The sequence below is a fragment of the Myotis davidii genome, unplaced genomic scaffold, assembly GCF_000327345.1.
Source record: "Myotis davidii unplaced genomic scaffold, ASM32734v1 scaffold1128, whole genome shotgun sequence".
Taxonomy (NCBI): domain Eukaryota; kingdom Metazoa; phylum Chordata; class Mammalia; order Chiroptera; family Vespertilionidae; genus Myotis; species Myotis davidii.
The window spans coordinates 77,026-87,364 of NW_006299271.1; the positions used below are offsets into that span (position 1 = coordinate 77,026).

At 37.1% G+C, this 10,339-nt stretch overlaps 1 protein-coding gene across 1 annotated transcript in view; it reads left to right on the forward strand.

Moving 5' to 3' along the window:
• LOC107184836 (membrane cofactor protein-like) overlaps nucleotides 1-424 on the forward strand; it is a 69,541-nt gene extending 69,117 nt beyond the window's left edge. Inside the window, exon 9 of the mRNA XM_015571186.1 lies at nucleotides 288-424. Coding sequence (XP_015426672.1) covers nucleotides 288-424 — 137 coding nt within the window. The remainder of the gene's footprint in view (nucleotides 1-287) is intronic.
• The last annotated feature ends 9,915 nt before the right edge of the window (nucleotides 425-10,339 follow it).

Here is a 10,339-nt window from a genome sequence, read left to right on the forward strand (position 1 = left end):
AGTGTAATGAAATGGAACCGATTTTTACTTGTTGATTTTATACACTGCAACTTTGCCATATTTATTTACTAGTTTCAACAGGTGAGTGTGTGTGCGTGTCTGTGTGTGTAATCTTTACAGTTTTCTAGTTTAAAAAATCATGTCATCTTCTAGGACAGAGGTAATTTATTTCTCCCTTCCCAATTTTGATGCTTTATTTCTTTCCTAAATGCTCTGATTATAACTTTTGATATTATGTTTAATAGAAATGTCCAACATGGTCATCCTGTGTTGTTCCTGATCTTAAGGGAAAAACTTCCAGTCTTTTACCATCAAGTATGATGTTAGCTATAGGTTTGTCATAAATGGGCCTTATTATATTGAAATTACTCAGCATTACAGAATAACCTCAAAACCATTTATTAAGTTCTCCTGTATTGCCTAATTAAAAGTAGAATCACACTGAATCCATAGGTTAATATTGAGGATACACTGATAATAAATTTGCATTCTGTACCACAGAATATCGTCACAGGAATTGTTACTGGAGAGGATGAAGAATGCTGGTGACTGAATATAAATTTATAATATTTATGATGCTACTTTAAATGAGAAATATTCATATCATTTTTATAAGGAAAATAAAATTATAAGATTTTGTACAAAGGCAAAAACCCAAACCAATGAATTTAGGAGTCTGTAAGCATTACTATTTTTTACTACTTTTTAAAATTATTTCTTTTCTTCTAGAAGATTCCAAGAAAATGGTGACTCACCAATTGGGGCCAATGATTTAGGTAATATTTTGGTTTTTAATAATACTCCATTATGAGACCTTAGAATTCTCCATGGAACTATCATTTTTCAGTTATGTAAAGTTCAAGAAGAAACAACCTGTCATGTGATAATTGACATGTGTATTTATTTTAATAGCACAGATACCATGACAAATGGAAGCAGTAGTATATGTAGACACATGCAGATAATACAGTGTTTTTTTAAATATATTTTTATTGATTTCAGAGAGGAAGGATTTTCGGCCTGGGTGAGTCTATTTTGAAGAAGTACTGTTGATCTTTGGCTCTGTTGACTAATGAGTTTGCCGACCACTGTGCTAGGGCTATAGTACAGTTTTTAAGAGGTCCCTCAAATCGAACTTTCTCAGTTGCTGTGTTTATTTGTAGGTTGAAATATATAAAACCTAACTTGCTTTCCATGTGATAGTATTATTTTTGTAATGGCAATTTGTAAATAATTTTTCTTTCTATTCATATCTTGTAGCCATTCATAGCCTTAACCTACTATAAGTTGGGCTAGTTTTTTTCTATAATAGGCTGGTGTATCATACTTTATTTAGGCTCACATAGTTCACACAATATATGTTAAAGCAGTGGTTCTCAACCTTCCTAATGCCGCAATCCTTTAATACAGTTCCTCATGTTGTGGTGACCCTCAATTTCACTGTGACAAGTTGAACATAATTAAAGCACAGTGATTAATCACAAAACAATATGTAATTATATATGTGTTTTCCGATGGTCTTAGGTGACCTCTGTGAAAGGGTCGTTCGACCCCCAAAGGGATCGCGACCCACAGGTTGAGAACCGCTGTAAAGGAAAGGATCAAATTTGGTTGTGGCAGTTACATGTAATATAAAGATTTTTGATGAATAAATGAAGAAAAGTATGTATTACTTTTTTCACATTAGGCTAGTTTAGTAAGATTAGTCTTTTTTTTTTTTTTTTTTTTAAATTTATTTTATTGATTTCTTTTTTACAGAGAGGAAGGGAGAGAGATAGAGAGTCAGAAACATCGATGAGATTAGTCTTTTTATAAAGGCACCTTCGGTCCGCTAAGTTTTCCTTCTGAACACTGTTGTCAAAGGGTCATTTTGCCAGTAAATTCAAAGCCATTTTTAATTTATTAAGTACTTAATAATCTGTTTATGAAGTAAAAAGAGCAGAAGTAAACATGACATATGCTTTGACCTAGAAGAATATAAGAAAAATAATGGCAGTGTGGAAGCAGAGGGACTACTGAACAGCATTTCTAAGATTTAAGATTTTATTGAATTATTTATTGCTCTCTGGACAGTCAAAAATGCATGTTCATGTTTCTATGCATAATTTATCCATGTGCCCTGGTGTTTCATTTCCTTTCCTAGAATGTTCTTAGTAATGAAGATTGTGTCTTAATTTGGGGGTGGGGTTGCATGAGGAAGGATTGATAAGATAAGGTATTATTTGTGAAGAGTGCAAAATAGATCTATGTAATCAATTAATAGAACTTCATGAATGACTTATTCCACAGACTCACTTTTGGGGAACAATGTGAATGAAATTTCTAACAAAATCATAAGAATTATAGATTGAATAGTGGATTAGACCAACTAGAATGGTATAATATATTCTTTAAATAATTTTCCTCTAATATAGTAAATTCTAATTTTTATAATAATGTTTCCTAATTTTTATAATATTCCAATTTTTGTAACCTGGTGCAGTTACTACAGCACAAAACAGTAACAACTGAGGTCCCTATTAAGAGTTTCACAAGTTGGACCCTCAGCCTGGAATCTATTAGAAAGGTTCTATGGTCACAATGAGCTGGATAAACTAGATTGATAAACTTTTTCTTCACTGTAGTTTATAGATGATCTCATCAAAATTGAAATGTGTCAACTATTTGAGACCCAGTGTTCTCTCTCTCTCCTCTCTCTCTGTCTCTCTTTCTCTCTCTCATTCAATAACTTTCAAACTGATTTTATTTTTTCTCAGATGGAGGACTCATTGCAGTGGTGGTTCTTACTGTACGTAAGTTTCCCAGATTGGATATCATTAAATCAAAATAGTAATGTGTATAAATGCACTAATTATTTTTTTAGTTCCTATAGTATTTATGGCTTAGAATGAAGTAACCCAGTCTAGAAATCCCTGACCTTTTATATGATAATAGAGGCCCAGTGCATGATATTCGTGCATGGAGGGAGGGGATCCTCAGCCTGGCCTGCACCCTGTCGCAATCCTGGACCACTGGCTCCTAACTGCTGGCTTACCTGCCTGCCTCATCACCCCTAACCACTCGCCTGCCTGCCTGTTTGCCCCTAACTGCTCACCTACCTACCTGATCGCCCCTAACCGCCTCTTCCTTTGGCCCACGCTGCCACTGCTTTGTCCGGAAGGATGTCCAGAATGACGTCCAGAAGTTCGTTTGACTGTCCGGTCTAATTAGCATATTATGCTTTTATTATTATAGATTCTACCCTGTGTTTGGTTATTTATATTCTCTTGTAGTCTATAGGTCCACTTAGTAACAAATCCTAAATATCGCAAATATGTTTTGAGTAATTTTCTAAATTAAGCAAGGACTCTTCTCTGGCTTACTGTGCACTTCTTAAGTGATTCCAGAGAATTGCATTTCGACAGTGAAGAGTCCAAGTAGAATATGAATGTATGTGGGCTTAAATAAAATCATATTTCTGCCCACTGAAATGTAACCAACATCCATTTCTTCTGCTGGATTTTGAAAGTTGGTATTAGTTTTTAGAGTTACATGTCATTTGTTTTCTGGTTTCTTGTAGTTCTTGGCGTTGCAGTAGTTGGCACCAGTGCATATAAATGTCTTCACCTCAGGAAAAGACAGTACATTAAACATGTTTCTTGAACTTACTGTTGCTTCTCACTCTTGATGTACTTGTGCAGGTTTTGTTTGCACTCTGTATTGCTGCCTTGTTTCCAGTGTGCTTGCATGGATGTGCTGCATTTCCTTTCTAAAATATTTTCACCTACTTTTAATATGATTGTAATAAGACTGAGCTGTGTAGATTCATTTTAACTATTGTGACTGTAAGAAAAATTCTTTGGGGGGGCGGGGGGTTGAGGTTTAAGTTTTGCAGAAAATCATGGCTCATTGTAGTGCCTCCCCTACCCTAGGTTTACTCTATTCCCACAGTGGATTGGAAGCTAGGACTAAATTTAAAATAGTTCACTGTAGAAACTGACAATTCTATTCACTGAAATTTTTAGGATAAAAGCTTCCACTTGTCTGTATAGCTGAAGTCGTTGTAAGAAGTTTTGTAGGTGTCTTATTCAGATCCCCAATTTGGTTTCTTTTCATTGAGAGTTGTTATTTGTACATGTTAAACCGGGGAATTAAAAGCAATATTGTTGGACTTTCCTCTTATGTTCTCCTACTTAACTAGGTTGCAGTAAAGCTCAAGGTTAAACATGAAATTGCTGAGAGGGGTAAATTACCAAGGCACTCATTAACTTTACCTGCCTTTTTATCTATAAAAATGAAAAAGTGAGGAATTTCAAATAGAAAAAAAAATGTACAGATATATTTTTTTCTAAGGAGAATAGAATTTGTAAGCATCACACTTAAATTTTAATTAAATAACTTGCAATGTAATAAAAAGACTTAGAATAAGTCCTCAAGTCTAGATCAAGACTGATATATTTGACTTTCAGCCATTTGTTTTCCCCTGTCATTTTGGAGATAGTTTTGAGATCAAACTAATATTTTTTAAGACTTTTTGTATGTGTGGTTTTATCATATATGTTTCTTTCATATTAATCATTGGCTTTGAGCTATGTCATAAGAGTACATTCTTCACCCATAAAAGGCTAAAACCCTTTTTTATATTATTGTTTATTTTTTTTTAAATACCCACAGTGCCTTCATTTGAATCTTATATCATCCTGTAGAACTCATGACTCTCTAATTGTAGTGTATTTTTAACATTACATATATACAGAAATCTAAGTAGGCAGTGCTCTCTGTTGGAATGTTTTTACAATTCCAAACAGTTCATGTTGAAATAACTTCTAAACATAGCAAAATAGCTTTGTGTTCCTCACTTTCTTTCTTTAAAACATCACTGCATCAGAATTCTTAAAGGTTCTTAAACAAACCTGAATCAAACCCTCTGGCTACCAGGTAAGGGCTCTATTGAAGGTGAAGAGGTGTCTGAGCGCGGTAGCCCTGGATTCCAGGCTCAGGACCACAACTGACCTGAGGTCCGTGTCTGCTGAGCTCCAAGTGCTGCTGCTGCTGGGCCGGGACGCCTGTGAGTAACCAGGTGGAGACCACCGTGGGTGCGTGTGTTCTTGAAATATGAATAAGCACCTTCAAGTTTATGAGCAAATGTTCCTCCTGTTTTAGGTCATTGTGTACATGCTCCAGAAAGGAGGTGGGGTAACACTTAGCTTTACCTGCTTTTCTTTAGGAAAAGTAAGGATTTGTATTATATCTCTACACTGTTTGGTGTCCATAATCTCTCCTCAAAAAATAAATAAATGGCTGCCATCGCCTTAGAAACTAATTTATGTGATTCTCACATATATACAGATGCTTCCTTATTCCTGAGGGTAACTCTGGAAGGAGGGTACTCGGCATAGAGAAGCAAACATTGCTGTTACAACTTGGTACCAAATGCCTTGATGTACTTCTGATGATTTGGAATAAAATTACCCGTCTACCACCTTCATATTAAAGTAGGAAATTAGCATAAGGACTCATTTTTAGATTAGTAAACACATTTAAATCACTTATTGAAAATGGCCATGAGGTAAGAGATATCTACCCTACCACGTATCATATGGGGAGCTACTCATTCTAAGTTACAATCAAGAGTTTGGGAGCAGATTCTACACCGGCCAATGGGAAAGGCAATTTCTTGGTAAAAGCAAAGCGGTTTCTTTTATCTCAGGGGCAAAGGTTCCTAGGAGAAGGGCAGTCAGGGCCTCCCAGTCCTCTCTTACCTGCTTGATCTCTGGGATTCCTTGAGCCTAAACCAACCAGTTTTCAGACTGTTATGAGTTTCAAGATATCCGAAGCTCTCATGGTTATTTTAATGAATGCTGAGGTTAATATAAAATTACTGTCGTGAGAAATTCCGTTTTAGATTTTCTTTGTCTTCAAATAGCTTCATTGTTTTATCAAATAAATGTTTCTTAAAATTTATATCCGGGCTTATTTATCTCTTTTATATATATTAGATTTCTATTTTAAAATGGATTTGAATAAAAAGGTTCTACTAGTATAGAAAATCAAATGAATCGACTGTGAAACACAGAAAAAGGAAGTGGTGTTGGAGAACTCAGTGACAGGCCTACCCTTCGCCTCCCTCCCCACCGCAGCCCTCAGGACCTGGCTCTGTCCCAAGGGCAGTCCTGTGACAGTGGTGGTTCACAGAGCTGGCCTCCCACCAAGAGAAATAGTCTAATATGCAAACCAACCTGGAGCCCTTGCACTGGGAGGCGTCCCTGAAGTACCTGCTGTGAGGAGCAAACCATGAATCGCTGGCTGGGCCATTTTAGCTTTAGTCTGTCTGTGATGGTGCATTCACTGAGGCAGGGAATACGGCTGCATTTTCCAATTTAGTGGTTATTCATAGTTAACCATGCCAATTTAATAGTTAATAATCCAATCAGGACTGCAAAAGATGTGCTGTCAAGTATAAACTACACACCAGATTTCAGAGTTGGTAAGAAAATGTAAATTGCATGTATATTGGGTTAGGTAAAATATATTGAAATTCACTTTCCCATTTCTTTTACTTTTTAAATGTGGCTTCTAGAAAATTTAAATTAACCAGGTGACTCATTATATGTCTTGGACAGCGCTGGACTAGAATGATAGATTTTTGAAAGATGCCCATTGTTACAACTAAAGGGCAATGTCAACTTTAGGTTTTTAGGAGGATCTCTTGCCAGAACACATGATTTCCCTCACAATGGGGGTAAATGAGGCATTACTGAACTTGAATATTGTTGAAATTGGTACCATCTTAAAATTTTATCTTAGAGCCAGATTTTAAATTGTGATATTAGGAAAGCACATGTTTCTCTCCAGTCTTTCCCATTGGAACTAAATTAAAATGAGAAAACATGTGCTAAGTGCTTAAATGTAGCAGCTCTCTATTTCTTGGTTTACATGGAATAAAAAATACAACACAGTATAGAAGAATAAGACTAGTTAACCATTGAAATTACTTAAAAAGAATGATTTCTTTCTAGTTCAGGGCTCAATGGTCTCTTTTCCATTGTCCATTCTCTAAACAGGCTTCTGGAATTTAATTTCTGTTCTTAATTATGTTTGTCTCTGATGCAGTCTCTTTACCTTGCCTCGTAGGGAAACAGAGGTCACTGCTACACACAGCACTTAGCAGAATAAATCAACCACCCCAGCACCACAGACACACTAAATGGTTTCCCAATCCAGTGTATCAGTTTATCTTTTCATCTGTTAAAATAAGCAGTTAATTTGTGTAGCTAAAATTTTTTTAAAAAAATATGGAGGACTCGCATAAAATTAAAAATACAACTACCAGATGACCAGCAATTCCACTTCTGGGAATATATCCCAAGCAAATGAAGTTGCTATGTGGAAGAATAGATATCTGCACCTCCCTGTTTAGTGCAGCATTATCTACAATAACGAAAACATGGTACAACCTGTGTCCATTGACATATGACTAGGTAAAGAAAGGTTATTTATGTATGTCCTGCCATTTGCAACAACATGGCTGGACCTTGGGGGCATTATGTGAAGTGAACTGAGTCATACAGAGAAGGACAAATACTGTTGACCTCACAGATAGGAATCCGAAAACCAAACTCATACAAAAAGAAATATTTGTAGTTGCCAGAGCCAAGGGTTAGGGGACCGGGGAAATTGAATGAAGTTGGTCAACAGTTATAAATTAAGCAGGTACTGGAATGTAATGTAGGACATGATGACTATAATTAGCAATAGTGTATTGTATATTGGCAAGTTGCCAAGAGAATAGATTTTAAATACTCTGATCACAGGGAAGAAACATGTTTTTGGTAAGTATGTGAGGTGATGAATGTTACTTTAAATTTACTGTGGTAGTTATTTCACAATATACACATTATTAAATCATTAGGCTGTATGTCTTAAATTTATACAATGATATATGGAAATTATGCCTCAAGGAGTCACCGATGTTGTGGGTCCTCAGAATACACTTTGAGGAGTGAAGCCTTGTAGAAGCAAGGTATAGACAAGTGGTTCTCAACGCTGGCTACTCCTGGGATATACGCATTAGCATCACCCGGGGTGAGTTTAAAACAAACAGCAAACGGTAATGCCCAGGTCCCATTCCCAGAACCTGTAAGGGTGGTGGCTACGCATCACTCTATAAAGGTTCCTTGGGTGAATCTATTCAAAATGTAGGGAGGAACCATCACATCAGAATAAATCCAAAATACAGCTTTCTTGTGTCCAAGGAAAACTAGCTTCCTCAAAATATGGACACACTAGTCTTTCTGGTGCCCCCCTGAAACTGTATGACAGCTTCTCAGTGAGGCCTGGGCCAACACCTCATGTGAGGAATTACCAGATTCGAGACTTAACACATTATTTCATCTAAGGTTGTGCTCAGCTCTGCTGTCTCAGGCTTATTAAGAACTCCTCAGCCTTTATTTCCACAGGTGGGAATTATTGCCAGTACAGCCTGCACAAGGCCCCAGTGTGCCTTCCATCCAATACTCCCTCCCACTTACAAACCTATAGCCAACCATATGGTATATCTTATCTAAGAGGGACCTAGAGCTGACAAAACATTTTCTATCTACTTGGAGACCATGGCCTCAAATACCAGATTCAAGATGTGTCCAAAGAAACAGACTACAAAGACTTAATCACATGTTGAAGGACATGAGAATTCTCAATGGTGATGTAAGTGTCAGATGATGTTGGGAAGTCTTGTGAGATAGAGAATGATGAGGGATCGGGCGGCAGTAATTGCTTGGAGTGTCAGGTGAACTGATAGCCCCATCAGGGGTCTGTGCCTTGGTGGAAGGACAGTGTTCCTGACCTTAAGAAAGAGGGGAGGCTTCATTCTGGCCAAGGAAGCATTTGGACACCCCTAGACCCGTGGTTCTTAACCTTCCCAATGCCACGACCCTTTAATACAGTTCCTCATGTTGTGGTGACCACCAATTTCATTGTTACAAATTGAACATAATTAAAGCATAGTGATTAATCACAAAAACAATATGTAATTATATGTTTTCCGCTGGTCTTAGGCGACCCCTGTGAAAGGGTTGTTCGACCCCCAAAGGGGTTGCGACCCACCGGTTGAGAACGGCTGTCCTAGACTATGCAATGCTCCTTTCAGTCTTGACTGGGTTCAGTGCAGGACAACAAGCCTCCTCCAAACTACTGGATCCTGTTTACCTCCCCTGCCACAGCCATGGTTCAGAAAAGGGACTGAAGGAACAATTTTGTGAGTTAAATGGACCTGTGGGTTTTCTGGAATAAGACTCTTTTTATTTAGTTGCTCCCTTCTGAGAACACCTTTCCTTTGACAAAAGAAGAAGTGGGGAATGGTTAGGTAATACTCATCAATCTCTCTTATCTACTCAGTACTTTAATTTATGCCACACAGTCTTATGTCCTGCATAGCTTCCACAACCACAGGAAAAAAACATTCTAGTGAACTTGTAATTTATGTGTAAGGCTAGCACTGTGATTATCAGCAAATGCATCTGGGTAGTTGGACCCTCCTGCAATGCAGAATGCAAGAGGTGCCTCTGTAAACAATGGCTGCTAGATTCTGGTTATCAATTGGGTCCCAATTAACTGCAAGGAGTCCTTTGGGGCAGGTAGAGTTTTCTCATGGTCAACAGTTTTACACATCACCTCCTCACCGAGTGACTTATATGCTCAGCTAAGAATCAAAACATTGTGTTGTTCAGGGAGGAACAGTAAATTCCATGATTTATTGAACCCAGTACATCTCAGATGCAGAACTGTGTAAATATATATGGAGTTTTGTAATTCCAGAAGGAACATTTGAGTTTTGTACTGAGAGCTTCCGTTTCCTCACCAGCCTCTCATTCCTTACCCTATGTGATAGAGGTTCTATCTGCATCATTCTATGAACAAAATAGATGTGGATACAGAAACTGGATTATTACAATTTTATTACCTAATTCCAGATGTAACTTGTGTTTATAGAGAAAATGAAAAAGCACCAAGAAAATGAAATGTGCATAATCCTTTCAACTAAGTTAATTTGGTATATTTCCAACTAATCTCTTTCATGTGTTCCAATACACAGACTGTTTTATAAAGGAAATGCCAAAGGCCACATGCTGATTTGGAGTCTGCAAATCTGTCAGTTACATTTGTATTTTAACACTGCATGCTGCATAGGATTCCCATAAATTCCTCACTACTGTTACCAGACAGTTAGCATTTTATATGTTGCCAAAATTTTACATCTTTGCTCACAGCTCTGATAATTTCTTTGAGATAAACTCTAAACAGAAGTGGTGGTGTAAAAGTCATGTCCGTTGTAAAACTTTTTTAACATACAACAAAGTTA